Source organism: Nerophis lumbriciformis, linkage group LG35, assembly GCF_033978685.3.
Source record: "Nerophis lumbriciformis linkage group LG35, RoL_Nlum_v2.1, whole genome shotgun sequence".
NCBI classification, from domain to species: Eukaryota; Metazoa; Chordata; class Actinopteri; order Syngnathiformes; family Syngnathidae; genus Nerophis; species Nerophis lumbriciformis.
The window spans coordinates 18245503-18266654 of NC_084582.2; the positions used below are offsets into that span (position 1 = coordinate 18245503).

The 21152-nt window shown below is 39.9% G+C and overlaps 1 protein-coding gene across 1 annotated transcript in view; it reads right to left on the reverse strand.

The window, feature by feature from the left end:
• Window positions 1-313: 313 nt before the first annotated feature.
• Window positions 314-21152, reverse strand: part of efnb1 (ephrin-B1) — a 127724-nt gene continuing 106885 nt past the window's right edge. Inside the window, exons 4-5 of the mRNA XM_061927548.1 lie at window positions 11277-11384; window positions 314-3281 (exon numbers count right to left, since the gene is read on the reverse strand). Coding sequence (XP_061783532.1) covers window positions 2887-3281; window positions 11277-11384 — 503 coding nt within the window. The 3' untranslated portion in view covers window positions 314-2886. The remainder of the gene's footprint in view (window positions 3282-11276; window positions 11385-21152) is intronic.

The window sequence follows — 21152 nt, forward strand, 5'->3', positions numbered from 1 at the left end:
GTTTGGAAACAATTAAGGTATGTAAATAAACATTCACAAAATGATTCCGTGTAAATAACACATATCGCAATGTATATGTCTGCGGCTTATAGTCCGATGCGGCTAATACGGAAAAAATATATTTTTCTTCTCAAATATAGTGGGTGCGGCTTACAGACTGGTGTGCTCTACAGTCTGTAAAATATGGTAATTAAATTGTTTAAGTGTAATCAATGTGATTTAAAATGAACTGTTTGACAGCACTCGTTAATTGATACCCATCTCTAGTCCTGACTGGTGATTGGATGAGCGTGAGGAAGGTAAGGAAAAGGGGTGCGTGTGTGTGTGTGTGTGTGTGTGTGTGTGTGTGTGTGTGTGTGTGTGTGTGTGTGTGTGTGTGTGTGTGTGTGTGTAGTAACTGAGACATCTGCAGTAAGCTAACCATGAGTACATCCCCAAAAATAAAACAGTAAAGGTTGTCGACCTCTGACCACGGAGACTTAAGTGGATGATTTATTGGGTCATACATGGCTCCTTTTCTTGTTGCCGTTTCTTTGCGCCTGCGTGTGTGTACGTGTGTGTGTGTGTGTGTGCGCGCGCTTGTTAAAACCGACAAGAAACTCATGGATCAGGGACTTGTGTGTTACGATTGCTAGTGGAGGTGCACGTGTAGGTAGCTCATAGTAGTGTTGTGTTCAAACAGTCTTCATTAAGTTGTGTTCCCAACACCGGAGGATGGAGTCTCCTTCTCAAAGACCACTACAAGCGCGTCCAAACTGCAACACTTGTGGTAGGAAAGACAATACTGGACAGCTGTGTTTGCCTCGAAAAGAAACGGAAATAGAAAGGTATTGCAAACCGAGACGAGAAGGGATTCATACAAAACACACTTTAAAAAGACTGCTATTTACAAATATCCTCCATTACAAAATTCTAATTGTATTTGTGTACTTATAAGCAGTGTCTGGGGTGAAATTACATCTTAAACGGGGCTCTATGCATAATATTTACATCTCCCTTCCATGCTTTCTCCCCCCAAAATCTGAATAGCATGACAGTGGTGAGAAGAATGGCGGAAAAATGAGAAATGGTTTTGTGGTAATGCGGTAAACGACTCCCTCGGCTGCATGACGCCGAGGGCACGCTGATCCCCAGGCAAAATATTTGATGTGTTTGGCGGAGGAACGCGTGCTGACTTAAAACACAGGAGCACAGAAAGCAGCTGTTTAGGTTGTTAGCCACACTCCAGCGTCTCGGCGGCTAACATCCACGCTGGATGATGGCCGCCTTCCGAACCCCGAGCGGCGGTCTGACCCGCACGTCAACCTAAGCCTGTCAGTCGTCATGTGTCCGAGCGTGTGCGCGTCTGTTTGTGTGCGTGTGTGTGTGTGTGTGTGTGCACGTCAGCGTGCATGTTGGGGAATGGCGGTCCTCTTCTCTCACACATCATTAGGTGAGACTGCGCCTTACTTTGGCAGCACCAATTTCCTGTCCCAAAACAGGTCTGCACGACCACACACACACACACACACACACGCACGCACACACACACAGAAATACAAGCAATTAGTCCCCGGCCCCAACGCCTTCTGCAGTGCACACATTCGAGCTCCCGGTGCTGCTGATAAGTGAGCTGCAGCCTCAACACCTTGACTGTGGAATTGTATCTTCTTTTTTTTTTCCTCCCTTCAATTCACACCCCGACGCTTAATGAAACTACCTAAAGCGCAACCATCTTCCTCACAACTCGCAGGAACACGCTCTACTCTCCCGGCTGGTGCATGTGGGCATGAAGATGGCACATATTAGTGTGAACTCCGCTGACTCATCCGCAGATGGCAGCCAATTGGCATCAAACAATACTGTAGCCCATCTGCGGCTCGCCATGCAATATAGGACAACTATGCGGTCCTCATACTCGTACTCGGCTCCTGACGCATTTCAACGTGTCCGCACAAACGACGACGTCTTCAAAGAGAAACCCAACGACGCCGGAGGGATTTTGTCTTGTCGGTTTGTCTTGTTTTTTGCTTCCAATACAGTAACTCAACTGTTCTGGCAAGTAAGTCCTCCTAGGTACGAGGTCTAGACACGCCCAGGCGCACACACATTCACACACACACATGACAAACCCTAAAATACACACAAGTAGGTCATAAACAACACAGTTATGGAGAGACCTTGAGATCAACAATCCAGGTTTCTACTGTAATGGATGAGATGAGCGGGTGGGATGAGTAGTAATAATACCAATAATAATAATAATAATAATAATGATTATCTATAGAACTATACATTGTGCACTTGTAGGAAAAGTCTAACAAAATACGACTGCTTTGTGAACTGAATCAGGGCTGAGGAAGAAGTCCTCCATCAAAAAGTAAGGCAAAGGGAGAGGAACACAACAGGTCCCACACCGTGTCTGATACCTGAGCTATCTGGAGAGTGGAGCTGACACCCTGCTGACACACAGGTGCACACACACGCACACACACACACACACACACACACGTGCAGCACAAACGGCCTTGTTCCTGGCTAGTGTGCATGGTTTGAGTGTTGTCGCGTCAGGGGAGCCGGTTAGGGTTATATCCGCTCCATTAAAGTGGACACACAAACCAGGAAGTCCCGTCTTTTTGGTTTGTGCCAGCCAGCCTGACCTTTGACCCCACAGCAGGGAGACGGTGCTGAAAGGAGGAAGAAAGGGCGGGGATTTCCGAGCAACCCGAACGCACATAATAAACTTCTCTCGCCAGTCTGGTCTCTGCTTTCTGGTGCGTCTCTCCAGATTTGTGCGGCAGGTGGTAGAAAAGAAGAAAAAAAAAAAAGAAAAAAAAACGGGCTTGAAGGAAGAATCAAGTCCCCGAAAGCAAAGCAAAGAGTTCTTTCCAGGAACATAAACCAGGCTCAGACTTTGTAGTAGATGTTGGCGGGGCTCTGCGGCGGCATCTCCTGGACGATGTAGACCGGGTGGCCATAGTCGCCGCTCACCTTCTCATAGTGAGGGCAGTAGTTGTTCTCTGTCCGCAGCGGAATGATGATGTCACTGGGCTCCGTGCCAGCAGTGCCCCCGGGCAGCTTGGGGTTGGACAACGTGCTGAGTGACAGCGCGGAGGGGCGGGGCTGCGAGTGGCTGTTTTTCCTGGCCCGCTTACGCATCTTGATGAGCAAGATGACCAGGAGGAGGATGAGCACCAGGAAGATGATGCAACCCGCGCCGATGGCGGAGAACACGGCCACCTTGGAGCCCAGGATGCCGTCCGAGTTAGGGGAAGAACCGGACTGGTCCTGGTTCATGGTGTCTGCAGAAAGATGGACGAAGGGATGGACATGTAAGAACAGGGAATATACACAGAAATAACTATATGAAGAAATCTGGTATGAAAATAAAGACTTTTTGTTGCTTTTTTTAAGGATGCAGGTATTTATTACAAAAAGCACTTTTTTTTTTCTTTCTATTTATTAATACCACCTTAACATTTGACAACCAATTAATTACACAAGGCAACTCCGTAAAGAATCTGGGTATTATCTTCGACCCAACTCTCTCGTCTGAGTCACACATTAAGAGTGTTACTAAAACGGCCTTCTTTCATCTCCGTAATATCGCTAAAATGCGTTCCATTTTGTCCACTAGCGACGCTGAGATCATTATTCATGCGTTCGTTATGTCTCGTCTCGATTACTGTAACGTATTATTTTCGGGTCTCCCTATGTCAGGGGTCGGCAACCCAAAATGTTGAAAAAGCCATATTGGACCAAAAATACAAAAACAAATCTGTCTGGAGCCGCAAAAAAAATTAAAAGCCATATTTATTGTGTCATGAGATATAAATTGAATTAAGAGGACTTAAAGGAAACTAATTGACCTCAGATATACCTACAAATGAGGCATAATGATGCAATATGTACATATAGCTAGCCTAAATAGCATGTAAGCATCGATTAGCTTGCAGTCATGCAGTGACCAAATATGTCCGATTAGCACTCCACACAAGTCAATAACATCAACAAAACTCACCTTTGTGCATTCATGCACAACGTTAAAAGTTTGGTGGACAAAATGAGACAGAAAAAGAAGTGGCATTAAACACGTCCGAGAAAGTTATACATGTAAACAAACTACAGTGAGTTCAAGGACCGCCAAAATTAGTGGGACAAAACGGCGCTCGCCAAATACTCGAATCAGTGAAGCATGTTTAATATAAACAGTGTGCTTTATAACAATTGGGGAGGTTTGTGTCATGTGTGTCCTCCTACAGAAACCATATTAACACAAAAAATATATATTTTCCCCCTCATCTTTTTTCATACATTTTCGAAAAAGCTCTAGAGAGCCACTAGGGCGGCGCTAAAGAGCCGCATGTGGCTCCAGAGCCGCGTGTTGCCGACCCCCGCCCTATGTCTAGCATTAAAAGATTACAGTTGGTACAAAATGCGGCTGCTAGACTTTTGACAAGGACAAGAAAGTTTGATCATATTAGGTCTATACTGGCTCACCTGCACTGGCTTCCTGTGCACTTAAGATGTGACTTTAAGGTTTTACTACTTACGTATAAAATACTAAACGGTCTAGGTCCATCTTATCTTGCTGATTGTATTGTACCATATGTCCCGGCAAGAAATCTGCGTTCAAAGAACTCCGGCTTATTGGTGATTCCCAGAGCCCAAAAAAAGTCTGCGGGCTATCGAGCGTTTTCTATTCGGGCTCCAGTACTCTGGAATGCCCTCCCGGTAACAGTTAGAGATGCTACCTCAGTAGAAGCATTTAAGTCCCATCTTAAAACTCATTTGTATACTCTAGCCTTTAAATAGACCCCCCTTTTAGACCAGTTGATCTGCCATTTCTTTTCTGCTCTGCCCCCCTCTCCTTCGTGGAGGGGTGGGGCACAGGTTCGGTGGCCATGGATAAAGTGCTGGCTGTCCAAAGTCGGGACCCGGGGTGGACCGCTAGTCTGTGCATCGGTTGGGGACGTCTCTGCGCTGCTGAACTGTCTCCGCTCGGGATGGTCTTCTGCTGGCCCCACTATGGACTGGACTCTCACTATTATGTTACATCCACTATGGACTGGACTCTCACAATATTATGCTGGATCCACGCGACATCCATTGCACCGGTCGCCCAGTGGGGTGGGTCCCCACATCTGCGGTCCTCTCCAAGGTTTCTCATTGTCCCATTGGGTTGAGTTTTTCCTTGCCCTGATGTGGGATCTGTCGTTGTGGCTTGTGCAGCCCTTTAAGACACTCGTGATTTAGGGCTATATAAATAAACATTGATTGATTGATTGATTTAAAAAGGGAAAACGAATGACGAAAAACAATTATAAAAATAAATAATTAACGTAAATTATAATATCATTATTATAAATGATACAAAAACATTTTTAAAATGTTATTTTAGGTCTGTACTGCTACTTACAAAATAAATAATTGCAACCTAGGAAGGCGAATCATATGACAATTTACTTGACGCATGAAACGTCACAAAACATATCTTAAAATGTGTTTTGTGGCAATTCCAACTTTGACCACAGTGTCAGTTGCTATGTAGAGTGGCGCTTTTCATCATGTTCGGCAGACTGCATTGCAAAATGGTTAACCCACCCCTCTTCCTCTCATGCGAGATCCACACAGGAATGGGGCCATATGAATCCCTTCCTTTCTGTAGTTCTAATTTGAGAATATTCAATAAGTAAATTAATTGTATATGTTATATAAGTTGTACAATGCTGATCAAATATTTTGGCATGACTTTCAATAGAAGTGCCAAATAGAGACAAACATAAATACAAAAACAGTGTTCTTTTAAAAAATACATATATATATTCAAAGAAATATAATTGCATTTCTTTGGACTTAAAAAATATGTGCTTTCAGGATTTAGAAAAAAAAAAGTTTTTTAATTTGAAAATGTGGTAATAAATTCCTGTATCTGCAGATTTATACAGATCCTCACCAAAATGGTCTATGCGCACCTCTCAACAATGTTTGGTGAAGTTGGTAATATAGTCTACTGTATATATCTAGTATTAACCAGTAAATAGTAATACATGGGTATTAACTGGTTTATAGTATTACATGAGTATTAACTAGAAAATAGTATTGAAAAGAGTATTAAATAGTAACCTAGCAAGCACAAGACATTGAAACAAACAACGTTGATTTCCTTTAAAACTGACTTATAAACAACAGTGCAAACTAGTCACATTTGTAAATTGAGACAACGTTGATGTACAACGTTGGATCCATGTTGTTGGGAAATGACCAAATTTCAAAGGTCAAATCAACGTCAGAACCCAACATTGATTAAACGTCGTGAAAAAACATGTTGTTTCAACATTATGTTTGAGTTGCTCAACGTCAGGACCTAATTCTACAAGTTCTCAACATTGTTTTAATGTCTTGTGCCTGCTAGGAAATAGTACGACAGGAATACTAAGGAGTAAATAACATTAAATGAGTGTTGACCAATAACTAATATTAGATAAGTATGAAAAGTAAATTAGTAATAAATGAGCATTAGGCAGTAAATAGTATTAAATAGGTATGAACTAGTAAATCGTATTAAATGAATATTAACTAATAAATAGTATTATGTATGAACTGGTAAATTGTATTAAAATAGTATTACTAGTAAAGAGTAATATAATAGTATTAATAAGTAAATAGTATTTAACTGGTAGTAATTAGTAGGGGTGTCTTGATATGGTATAGTATTGGCCGATACTAATATTAATCTGATAGGATATCAGCAGGAATCATCAAAGTACATGCTTTTGTTATTTTATAGTGTGGAATGTCAGAGAACAATGGTAGGTATGAAAAACACTAACCTTATGACATATTTATGCTTTTGAAGTGGAGTGCTACATAGTTTTTTGGTGACACCTAGTGATCATAATTTCATAAATAAATAGGTTGAATGATGCGGACACGTTTGTTACTGGATACTTTCTGATACACTTCTGCCTTGAAGTCTTTGTATTTAAGTAATACACAACTGTTATGATTTGATATCTGTTTATATCAACATATGTCATGTTTTTGACTGCAATATGAAGGACATTTATTATGTATGTCCAGCTTGTGTGCTTAGCTGTTGTGTAGCTGCTAGCTCCTCGCAGCCTACAGCATAGCCTTCCATATTTACCTTGTGTACTGTGCTTTACTGCTTAGAATTTGAGCTTACAGCATACTGAACATTTTAGATTTAAGCAGATATCATCAGATCCAGACACTCCTATAGTAAACAGTAATGCAGATCTATTAAATTATGTCATCCCCAAATGTGTAAAAAGTGAGTAAAAACATAAAAAGCAATTAAAAAAAAGTTGTAAACTTTTTAGTTTTTAATTTACGTTTAATTTTACAAACAAAACAGAGCCACCTGTACTTTCATGTGGGGAAGTGCCTCACAGTTGCACTCGCTGCATGCTGAAAATGGTGACACTGATACATGCTTTGATGTCAGTCTCTTCACAATTATTTGTCACTTTAAAAAAAAAAGGGGGAATATCTATCAGATTACTCGCTAAATATAGCGTAGAGTCACCAAGTTGGCAACACTGATTTCTCCTGCTCTGTCCGTCTATTCTCTGGCAGATCAAAAGCGTTAAAAAAGAACACTTATGTACTGTAGTATGCATTTATGAGCTAAAGCAAACTGGTGGTACCAAATCTATTTGTGACAGCCCGCCACAAATACATGTATATGTATGGGTAATAGTATACAGCAGTGGTCCCAAACCACCGGGCTCTGGCCCGGTACTGGTCTGTGGATCAATTGGTACCGGGCCGCACAAGAAATTTAAAAAAATTAAAATACATTTTTTTATTTATTTATTAAATCAACATAAAAAACACAAGATACACTTACAATTAGTGCACCAATCCAAAAAACCTCCCTCCCCCATTCACACAAAAGGGTTGTTTCTTTCTGTTATTAATATTTCTGGTTCCTACATTATATATCAATACGATCAATACAGTCTGCAGGGATACAGTCCGTAAGCACGCATGATTGTATTTTTTTATGACAAAATAAATAAATAAAAATAAAAATAAAAAAACACCCCCCCCGCCCCCCCGGTCCGTGGGACAAATTTTCAAGCGTTGACTGATCCGCAGTTACAAAAAGGTTGGGGACCATAGGTATACAGTATACATTATTATTACCTACTACATAGTATAGAGAAATATTCACCGAAAGTTAACAGTTTTTTTTTTAATCAACATTCTCTGTGTGCTTGCACTACCACAAACGGTGATAACAAAAACAAACAATAACCTTTACCTTTCACTTGGCAGAAATAAATAAAATAACATTTTGGAGCGGGGCGCTTTAAGTGGGGAGCAGCAATTACAACAAATTGGGAAGGACACCGAAACATCCGATTTGTATCATGTAGTTATTTTAACAGGTGTGTTTGTGGTGGGGTTCGGAAGAAGGAGCAAGTGGGGGGTTGTCACTGGACAGTAGAGAGAATGATTGTCTCCTCCGGTGACTGAAATCTGAGAAGCAAATCTCTTTTCCATGCATGCGTGCAGCTGCTGCCAAAGACCCCCACCCAGACACCCCCCAGCCCATTACCACCAGCACCACATCTTTACTGTCCACGAGCCTCCGCTCCAGCAACATGCAGAGAGGAGCCTCTCCAGAGATAACCCTGCAGATTGCCATCCTACATAATGACTATGTCTGCACACTCCACTGACCACACCGCACTTAACCATTGGAAGGGAAGCCGATTGCTGTGCCTGAAAGCTAATGACAAGTAAATGACATGACTGAAAGCTACCGATCCCTCGCCTTATCCGTGCAATCAGAGGCAGGAGGAATTTCATACATTCTGCACACGGCGATGCTGGAAGGAGGCTGTCAGAAATTTCATCCCAGAAATATCAGCTCCTCAAGCCGCAGTGACACTTCCTTCATTCCACCTTTCACCTGTTCACTTGACATAATCACTGATCTAACAGTGGTAGACAGGTAAAAGCCCGCGTGTACGGAAAAGGGATATTAGGAAATCTTTTTATAGAGCAGCTAATGTCAAATAAGCAATTATTGAATGGGGGTGGCTTATCACGCTGGGCCAGGCGGAACAGTGTGTACTTGGAATATACTTCTTGCCATTCAAAGTTGTGGAGTAAGTCAAAAAGTTAGTCGGGGAATTGATCTTGGAGGAAAACATCAGATGAAAGGTGATGGGGAAAATGGCAAACAAGAAAGACTTGTGAGGGCTGGAGGAGGCTCAGACGACTGCTTTTATTGTCTCACAGTCTGCTTTTAATTACACTGCTAATTAGGGTAAAGATATACACAACAATTACAGGACAACTGTTGTAACAACGATCCTGCCGTTGTAAAGATAATGGGGTGATTTATTCTGCCTCAAATACTGTAATCTAAATATTAGAAATATCACTGATGATGCAGTCCACTTCTACACCACAGCAATAAAAGTAAAGTGTTTCCCATACATTTCATTTATTGGTGGCGGCCAACTATAAAAAGATCTAGTTAGAGGGCAGTCCACATTGTAACCCCACTTCTTAACACATCTCATACGTACCTGGTCTGCCAGAGAATAAGAAGATGTAGCATTGTTGCTAACATTAGTGAGTGTTCAGGCAGTTGTAGATAGTAAGTGTAAAAGGGTAAATGTATTTTCTATTCTGATATTTTGGTATAGAGTTTCCAGTTCGGTACTGAGGCCACCTGAAGGGAAGGACAAAGAGTTCTTGCATCAGGTGTTTACTTAGTAATCAAATAAAAGTGGTCATAAAAGGTGAAACATTTGGCGTGGGAGCAGCGATCCAGACATTACGGAAGTGTGTATAAGAATGTGCTTACAAATTGATTGTTGAATGCATCACAACGTAGGTACCTTACGATCAATATCGATTAGCAAATGTTTATTTTCCATCGTAGAAAAATCGCATAAATACAAGTGCAGTACCCGGAAGAGGGCCATAGCGAAAAAGGCAATACGCACAGTTTTAAGGAACGGACTGTATCGTAGCGTCTACCTTGATGTTAGGGATGACGAGGAAGCGGTCGTAAGTACACAAATGAAACACGGTCACAGAAACGGTCAGAAAATCAAACTCAACTGTCGCTACAGTATTAGAACTACACAACAAGCAAAACACTGACAATGCCAGGTATTGGGAAAATAACATGTTTTCTACAGATTTTGTTTTGAAGGTTTTTTTTCATCATTTCTGTCGCTTGGTAACACCTTGTCCTTACCCGTGAAATAAAGGGACTATGGCTCGTTGTTTTATGTTACAAGAAAAAGCTGAATTGTTGGTTCTAATAACTAAGAGTAAGACAAAGAGTTGTCTATGCATAATTTACTACTTTAAAAATAAGTAATAATATGCACATGCGTCATGGCCAACACTGCAAATTAGACAATGACGTCACCCAGACCGCACCAACCCCCCACAACATAGTCCCAAAAATAGACTGCAGTCCTGTGGGAATTGCTGAGAGGCATGTAGTGTCTGTCCAACACATCTCAGCATAGATATTAACATAGAGGTAGAAATTAGGATCCAAATACAGAACATCATTAGATTATGGGACGTACCTAACAGACCTCGTGGATGTCCTCTAAGTGTCGTATAAATTAGACAAAAAGTCTTAATTGAATGACGCCTCTTTGCCAAACTGACCCATTAAAATCCAAAAACGGCATGAAAAATCAATATGTACATACAGTAGAGCAGGGCTATTCAACTACATTGTTCTAGAAGCCACATTTTCAGAAAGCTAAAGACTGGGGGGGGGGCACTTCTCCCTTTCTCACTATTAGGAGAACCAGCCTTCGCTGTAGCGAACATTTGTTTTGGGGCTCTTTCTTTTATCCGAGTTACACATTTCAGGACAAAATAGCCCTGTTATGTAAAATGCAAGTGTCCACTACAGTGTACGTTGGCCTTTTAGATGGTTAAAATATCCATGCAATGATCTTCCAATGTGCTTACACTGTTCCAAGTTCGCGTCCTTGTGTTTTTTATGGAATTTGCCGCAAAAAAAAAAAATAATTCAACATTTTGAACTGAAATCGAGGGCCAGTCTGATGTTACTGCCAGGCCGGATTTGGCCCTTGAGCCGCCAGTTGAAAATCACTTTACAGTAGAGGGACTACATATTATTTTTGTGTTTTTTGAATACAATTTGATTCATTGCTAGAGGTTACCCTGAAGGCTGATTATTCTATAATTTACATTAAAACAGCCTTTTCGTGTAAACATTACCAATATTTACATTTTCATAATGATTTACTTACCAGGGTTTCCAGGCATCTCAGGTCCCACTCGATCCTGGTCTGGCGGCTTAGCACTGGACTCAGGTATGGCGTTATCTTCTGGATCGTCTGGCACTGCCGCATTTGGGTCTGTGAGAGAAACACGCACACAAAAACACCAAGTCAGCCTCTGACGAGCCGCATACGCTGAATAACAACGACATGGCCGTCTGCGGCAGAATAAAATAGTTTGTGTTATCTTTTGATATATCTTTCATGCGCAGACAAGGTTATCTTTGCAACGTGTTGAGAGCGTCTTAGAAGTATGACGATGAAAGAACAAAAAAAAAAAAGAGAAAGGACGAGTTAGCGAGCGTCTGTGAAACACAGCAGAATCCCTGTCCTGTCGTAAAAAATGAGCTCACATCTAACATCAGCAGGAATTTCCAAGGCAGAGACATTCACCAGCACACACACACACACACACACGGGTAAACACACATGAGCACAAAGCTAGGTTGTACTTACAATACACTTAAGGCATGGCAGAATGAGGGTGAAGTAGTTATATATTAACTTTTTATTGCTTTACATTATTCATCACGTTAAAAGGCCATAATATGTCTTATTTATTGCATCAGCTTTAACTGGGCCTGAGAAGAGGCACACTTCTGGAGAGGGCGAGGACAGGAGGGCAGGAAGAGGAGAGGGAGACGAGGAAGAGGAGGGAAACAGATAGTTTATCAGTCTGTCTGTAGTGATTTCAGCGCGCGCACTTTGAAGTCTTTGTGCGGTGAGCACCGACGGGTCGGCGGCGTGCTTTTTACGAGGGCATGTCAGGCAGACGCAGGACGGTTATAAACTATTACCGAGGCCGGCCGCGCAGGTTCCTGGCTACAGTATCTTGATGCTCAATGTGGTCTTTATCTGCATGTGCCTCAGGACAATGTTTTTCAACCACTGTGCCGCGGCGTGAGATAAAGTCTGGTGTGCCGTAGAAGATGATCTAATTTCACCTATTTGGGTTATAAATATTTTTTGCAAACCAGTAATTATAGTCTGCAAATTATGTGTTGTTGTTGAGTGTCGGTGCGGTCTAGAGCTCGCCAGAGAAACCGTGTAATACTCTTCTATATCAGTAGGTGGAAGCCGGTAGCTAATTGCTTTGTAGATGTCGGAAACAGCGGGAGGCAGCGTGCAGGTAAAAAGGTGTCTAATGTTTAACCCAAAAATAAACAAAAGGTGAGTGCCCCTAAGAAAAGGCATTGAAGCTTAGGGAAGGCTATGCAGAACGAAACTAAAACTGAACTGGCTACAAAGTATAAACAAAAACAGAATGCTGGACGACAGCAAAGACTTACAGCGTGTGGAGCAAAGACGGCGTCCACAATGTACATCCGAACATAATAATAATAATAATAATAATACATTTTATTTATAAGGCGCCTTTCTGGGCACTCAAGGACACTGTACAAAATCACAACAATAAAATCAAATTGGATAAAAAAACAACAACAACAAATAGATTTGAAGAGGGATATTGAATCTAAGTTGTGAAGGTCTGGTGGTAAAGAGTTCCAAAGATGTGGGGCAGAGCGGCTGAAAGCTCAGGCACCCATGGTGGACAGTTTAAATAAAGGGACAGTGAGATGGATGGATGAAGAGGATCTTAAGGAACGTGAGGGTGTGGCGACATGAATCAGGTCAGAGAGATATGATGGAGAGAGGTTATGGATGGCTTTGAAAGTGAGGAGAATTATTTTAAAGTGGATGTGATGTTTGATGGGTAGCCAGTGGAGTTGCTGCAGAACAGGGGTGATGTGCTGGATTGAAGGGGTTCTGGTGATTATCCGGGCTGCAGAGTTCTGGAGAAGCTGAAGTTTGTGAAGTGACTTGTGAGGGAGACCAAACAGGAGAGAGTTGCAGTAGTCCAGGCGAGAGGTGACCAGGCTATGGACTAGTATGGCAGCAGTATGACGGGTAAGGGATGGGCGAAGACGATTAATGTTCGGAAGATGAAAGTAAGCAGACCGGGTTATGTTGTTTATGTGGGCTTTAAAGTAGAGTGTGCTGTCGATGATGACAGCACAATGTCCCCACAAAGAAGGATAAAAACAACTGAAATATTCTTGATTGCTAAAACAAAGTAGATGCTGGAAATATCGCTCAAAGGAAGACATGAAACTGCAACAGGAAAATACCAACAAAACCACCAAATTAGGAGCACAAGACACTACACACAGAAAAACACCCAAAAACTCAAAATAAGTCACGGCGTGATGTGACAGCTGGTGACAGTACTTTGAGACAAGTATAGTGAAGCATGGTTGGTTATGGTTTAAAGTCATATCCAACAATTGCGACGACGACTTTTTATTGTCAATATCGAGTTAAATTTTTTAATGATTTGTGCTGGTTGTGTGCTTTCGGATTTTTTCAATGAAAAAAGTGTGCCTTTGCTCAAAAAAGGTTGAAAAACACTGCCTCAGGAGACGTACGTGTGTGTGTGTGTGTGTGTGTGCGTGTCACAGGAGTTTGACCTACAAAGGGTAATAACGAAGGAGTAGGATAGCAGCAACATTTGCTTGTAGCGGCATTGCGTTCAGTTTTCCTGAGCATCCATTAAACACAATCACACTATTAACACATTTGTCTTCCCAAGGCCCAGGCCGCCACTTCACCGTGAGTGCAGCACTAAGGGAGCAGTGCCGTGAGCTGCGGAGCAGTGTCAATAATTGATGAGAAAAGACAGCGGTAAGAGGTGGAAACGTTTGCACATCACGGCGGCTGCGAGGGGGGGGGGGACACGGTGATCTGATTCACTGTTTGTCGCTCACTGAGCATGTGCAGCCTGCGTTCTAATGTCCTGACCCATTTTTTCTGCGTGCGCCGATGACATTTCTTTTAGCAATGAAGACAGCTTCTACCTCAGAAGTGCCAAGCCGCCAGAAGGAGAGGAGACGGCGGGGGGGGGGACAATGATGGAGCTGCAGAGGCGAAAGGAGGGGGGTGGGGTGGGGGGGTGGGGGGGTGGGGGGGGTGGGGGTCTGAGTTGCATGCAAGGAGGTGAGTCAACATATTTCTAACGAGGATGGCGGCGCATGAAAGAGTGAGCAACAATAGATGTTTGGAATATGGGCAGCTTCGCCTTCCTGACAACACAACAGTCGGAACACGAACATTTGAGAAGAAGTGACGTGAGATGGTGAATCATTCCCCACCTATTCGTCATTTGACCCACGTGAAAACAATGCACATATCCTCTAATAAGGGGATTCTTAACCTTTTTTAACCTCGGCCCGCAACTTTCCCACTACAGAGGGGCCAGGAGCCCACTAAATAATTATATCGAACCAACTTACAGTTAACAACCTTGTCAGATGATATGAAAGCATGTGTTAATCACAACCTTAGGTTTAGGTCAGGCGAATTAGAAAACACATTTGAAGGGATTCATAAATAACTGACAAAAAATAAAATTACATACCGTATTTTTCGGAGTATAAATCGCACCGGCCAAAAATGCATAATAAAGAAGGAAAAAAACAAATACGTCGCACTCGAGTATAAGTCGCATTTTGGGGGGAAATTTATTTGATAAAATCCAACACCAAGAATAGAAATTTGAAAGGCAATTCAAAATAAATAAAGAATAGCGAACAACAGGCTGAATGTTATATGACGCATAAATAACCAACTGAGAACGTGCCTGGTATGTTAACGTAACATATTATGGTAAGAGTCATTCAAATAACTGTAACATATAGAACATGCTATAAAGTTAAAGTTAAAGTTAAAGTACCAATGATTGTCACACACACACTAGGTGTGGTGAAATGTGTCCTCTGCAATTGACCCATCCCCTTGTTCACCCCCTGGGAGGTGAGGGGAGCAGTGGGCAGCAGCGGTGCCGCACCCGGGAATCATTTTTGGTGATTTAACCCCCAATTCCAACCCTTAATGCTGAGTGTCAAGCAGGGAGGTAATGGGTCCCATTTTTATAGTCTTTGGTATGACTCGGCCGGGGTTTGAACTCACAACCTACCGATCTCAGGGCGGGCACTCTAACCACTAGGCCACTATACATTTACCAAACAATCTGTCACTCATAATCGCTAAATCCGATGAAATCTTTTTCCTCGGTGTCGCTTGTAAACAACTCTGCCAACTCTGCCAACTCCAAAGGTATGCACCGCTTCCTCTTGCCGTTTTTCTGCTGCTGTTTTCCAGCTTGTAATCTGCAGTATATGATTTCCTTTCTGGTGCCATTTTTGTTCAGCCCTTCTCAGTTTTTATAAGTTACCGCCAATGTTGAAATGATCCATTTTTATAGCTACGGACGTAGTAGCAGGTAGCATCCCATGACCCACAATGCACTTCTGCCATGACGCACAATGCACTTCTGCCATGACCCGCCCCCGCCAAATTTTTATTGGTTGACGTGTGTGTGACGATTGCTGACGTGTGTGTGACGATTGCTGACATTCGCCTCGTCTCTTACGGGAATGAGATAAATAATATTATTTGATATTTTACGGTAATGTGTTAATAATTTCACACATAAATCGCTCCGGAGTATAAATCGCACCCCGGCCAAACTATGAAAAAAACTGCGATTTATAATCCGAAAAATACGGTACAAATATGTTGTCCTAAAACAAATTAACTAAATAAATAATTAATATGTTTCTTAACTAAACTAAAATACAGTTTCCCCATGTTAGTCATAGTTTATGCCCTTAAGAAACTTCTGTATGACTTGAGCTCTTTTCTTCTTCTTCTTATACGGACCACAGCTGAGAAACAGATATTTTTGGCGGCCCAACAATGGTTAAAAAACACTTCTCTAAGAAACCAGTGTCCTCTGCAGTGGCCGTTTGATTTTGATGCATTTCTTTTGTCTGAGTTACACATTTCAGAATAATAGCCCGAAACACAAATGTTTGCAAATGTCTACTCGCTGCCAGGGACCAAATCTGGCCGTGAAATGACACCATACTGGCCGGCCCACTAGTTCAGTTCAAAACTTGGGGGACAAACATGTTTGCAGCAAATTCCTAAAAGTTCTCCTGTAATCTTGCGAGCTAACAGAGAACACTGGGGTCCAAACTTGTGATTTACATAACTGAGGTGTTTCCTAAGTCTTCTCCTTTATTTCAGTTGTATTTTTTTTCTATAATATGATTTTTTGTCCAGTAACTAAGGTGCTCCTATAGAATGTTTACTTCAGATAGTCAGTTGTTCAACTTCTTAAGTTAATATAGTCGTGTTCCTCAAGGTTCAATTTTAGGTCCTCTCTTTTTCATCCTTTGGGTTATTCAACTGGTGGCTTGCAAGTTCAGTGAGAGACTCACATTTATAATATAAAATATATTAACAATATGCAATATAATATACAATATAGGTACTAAAAATGCATAAATAATCAATTTACTATCGAATCGTACCCCCTAAATTGTAATCCTAATCAAATGGTGAGGTGCAACTTCTTAGCTTTCTGGAAATGTGGCACCCAAAACAATTTAGTTGAACATCCCTGTCCAATAGTGATCAATGTCCAATAAGCTACTGGACGCTGTGACGGTTCACCGACATGCAACCCAGAGAGCAAAAGGGAAAGGAGTGGACATATGGGAGAGCTCAGGGATTTGGCTACAGGAAGTGTTGGCATTGGACTGCAGAGACAGAGGGAATGTGGATTAAACACAATGACATCTGGGGTCAGAGCCAAGTACGGCCCACCATTTCAGAGGCTGACTTCTATTCAATTATATAACCAGATACAAAATACAGATGACACAAGACGTCATAAATTAGGTGGCCGCTCCACCCTAAGTCAGCCGACTTCTTCCTTCCTGTGAGGATAGGAAAGCTTTTTTACTTTGGGTTGGCTTTCTTTAAAAATAGAAGTGTGGTTTAAAATTCCAATTCTGGCTCAGATCAAAAGTGCTCTAAGATAACTCCTGTTATGTTTTAGGTGGGGCCTAATCTCAGCGGAATAAAGTCGGATTTTGTAAAAGTAGGAATTGCTTTGTAATTAGAAGGAAATAGTCATTTTTTATGTCCTTTTTTAAGGGATGTTGAAAATAACATTCTTGAACCTTAACCACAAGCAAAATTCTGACAAAAGCAGTATTTCCACTACAGTATATGCGCAGCACAATTGCCATGTTTGGAGAGATTTCTGCAGTACCTTTTTCTTTTACATCACGTGCGTGTGTGGCGTTGAGATGCTTTTACTGATCTTGTTGTGGCAAACATAAAATAAAGTTTAAGAAAAATGTGTTTGTTGACATCATGACTCCATATCAAATCAAATCAAACTTTTATCTATATAGCACTTGTTATACACAGGCAAGTGGCAAACACAAAGTGCTGTACAAAAAAATTAAAGAAGAAAATACACACACACACACACACACACACACACACACACACACACACACACACACACACACACACACACACACACACACACACACACACACACACACACACACACACACACCCGGACACACGCACACCAAACTATTGACAATAACAAAACAAAACATGCCATGGCACTGAGGATTTGAGGAAAAATATATAGAACCAGTTTAAGTCCAGACTGAATACCCACTACTCTTTATGGCGTTCTTGTTAATTATATTCCATATTCATATATAGTTTGTACTTCTCTGTTTAAGATATTATGTAAGTATTAGTATTTTATTTATTCTGGTCAACTAGGGTTGTTTTACATGTGCCATTTTCAAACGAATGTATATACTATAAATACAATTATAAATGCATTATTATATTTACAGTCATTACTATTTAAAGTTGATTTAATTATTATAAATATGTAAGTAAGGCTCCTCCTTTGACAGCTGACGTACTGTATGCTGTTACGTATTGGGTGTTTTTTATTTTTGTGTTATATAGACACACACACACAAACACATTTATATATATATATACACAGTATATGTATATATGTATGTACATATATATATATATATATATATATATATATATATATATATATATATATATATATATATATATGTATGTATGTATGTATGTACATATATACTGTATATGTATATATATGTATGTATGTATGTATGTATGTATGTATGTATGTACATATATATGTATATATATGTATGTACATATATATGTATATATGTATGTACATATATATATAAATATGTATGTATATATATGAATATATATATATATATATGAATATATGAATATATATATATATATATGAATATATATATATATATATACATACATATATATATATATATATATATATATATATATATATATATATATATATATATATACACATACATATATATATATATATATATATATATATATATATATATATATATATATATATATATATACACATATATGTGTGTCTGTCAATATAACTAAAAAAATTACCCAATGTATATTATGAAGCGTAAAATACCACAACTGTTGAACAACTTAAGTTGTACATCAAGCAAGAATGGGAAGGAATCTGAAAATCCACCTGAAAAACTTCAAAGATCGGTCTCCTCAGTTCCCAAACGTTTACGGAGTGTTGTTAAAAGGAAAAGCCATGTAACACAGAGGTAAAAATGTCCCTGTGCCAACTTTTTTGCAATGTGTTGCTGCCATTAAATTCGAAGTTAATGATTATTTGCAACAAAAAATTAAGTTTCTCAGTTCGAACATTAAATATCTTGTCTTTGCAGTCTATTCAATTGAAAATAAGTTGAAAAGGATTTGCAAATCATTGTATTCTGTTTTTATTTACGATTTACACAACAATGTATGTATGTATGTATATATGTATATATATATATATATATATATATATATATATATATATATATATATATATATATATATATATATATATATATATATAGTATATATTTATATGTATATGTGTATATACAAAGTGCCAACTTCACTGGTTTTGGGTTTTGTATATCACCATCTGCCTTCATGGCGAGCATGCATCCTTGTTATTTTAGTTTCCTTGCCTTCTATAACCAAGGAAAGCTAAGACCCTGGTCGTCGTAAGGGCACAGCTCAAAGATGTTTGTTGTATTTATATCTATCCATTCATGTGTATGACTAGCAGTGTGAATATTGTTCTCTGTTTTGATTTAAAAATCTACTTGCTAATTTCCTCTTCTGAGCTGGTTACTCTCTGCTGCAACGCAGCTCCAGTCAGTTTTCTGTTAAAATGTACAAATCACTTATTCTTTTGTTCTTTCACTACTTGACATGGACGTTATCTTTGCGGTTAGCATGGCTTCTCTCTCTTCCTGCTGCCTTTTGCTCCGCGCTAGTTCCACATTTCAGAATTGTCTGTATTACTTTATTTGATTGATTGATTGATTGAAACTTTTATTAGTAGATTGTACAGTACAGTACATATTCCGTACAATTGACCACTAAATGGTAACACCCAAATACGTTTTCAACCTGTTTAAGTCGGGGTCCACATTTAACACACTAGACACCTTTTCTGGTTTCATTGGACACTTTCGGGGACTAACATATTTGTTTTGCTTTTGATGTTTTCATGTAATAGCTTGCAGTCATGTGGGAAAACACTGATGGTTCTTTCACATGCATATCTATGTGACATTTCAAAGCGTGTATTTATGAATGTGAAACATTGACACGCCAACAAAATACATAGCTGAGGAAGTGGGTTAGACTTGGTCCTACATCTCCAGTAAAGAAGACGACCCAGACTGAAACTACATTATCTCAGTGTTTAATGAGCATGTCAGACCACACAGCAGGAATTGGCTGCAGGGCAACCAAGTTTATTGATGTGATGGAGAGGGGCTGCCTGCCTGGCGTTCCTTGTGCATGAAACAATTAAACATTACAGAACTGAAAAATTATTGACACCGCTACACTGTAATTCATACAAATACATCTTTACTGCAAACAATACTGTATTTTTAACATTTCTGTAAAAGTTACTTTTCATTTTGTGTCTTTTTCCATACATGTGGTGAAAAATAACAAATTGCATTATGCACACATCAAAGTGAATAGTGTCCAGTGCATATAGTCACTAACTAATGCCAAATTAGGGTTGCACGGTATACTGGTACTAATAAAGTATCGCAATACTAATGAAGTAAAAAAGGTACTATGCTGCTTTTGTAAAATATCTGTACTTTTTTTTTTCATGCGCCTGATGGCGTAAGAATGTATTCCATTATTTTTTTTTACCAATGTTGACAATTATAGCATACGGTTAATAAAAACCCTAAATTCAGTGTTTCAATAAATTGAAGTGTCAAAAAAATATCCTCCTGCAACCCAGGAATACATGTTTTGTCCTCTGTATGGGACAAGCTTTTTGAACTTCATTTTAAATGCTAAAATATTGGGCAATAAGGAAGCTGTGTCCTCCCAGAATGACTGCCTTATTATGTGTTTTATTAATGCAGTTATTGAGTTTTTAAGAAGAAAAACAACTTTTTGCAATATACATTCATCATGATATGATACACCTACCTAAACACCTCCCTAATATGACCATCAAAAGGAGTATTATTAATATTAGTTTACTTCACTACTTTGTATTTGAATACTGTTACCATATTTGTAAATACTATATTTGTTGCTCTGTTGTTTTTGTTACTGTCTCTCTGTCTTGCGCCCCCCCCCCCCCCCCCCCCCCCCCATTTTTGGGGGTCTTTATTGTATCCCCTTCTATTCCGGTCTGAATGCACCAAACACTATTATTGTCTAAACATTTAATGAAGTTAAACACAAATAATGCAACAGGAGAAGTATCCCACACATTTCTTTTGTAAAATCAATACAGCAGGTATAAGGGCATGTGGTGGATGATTAAAAAAAAGTGTATTCAACAGATACCTATGCATAGACAAA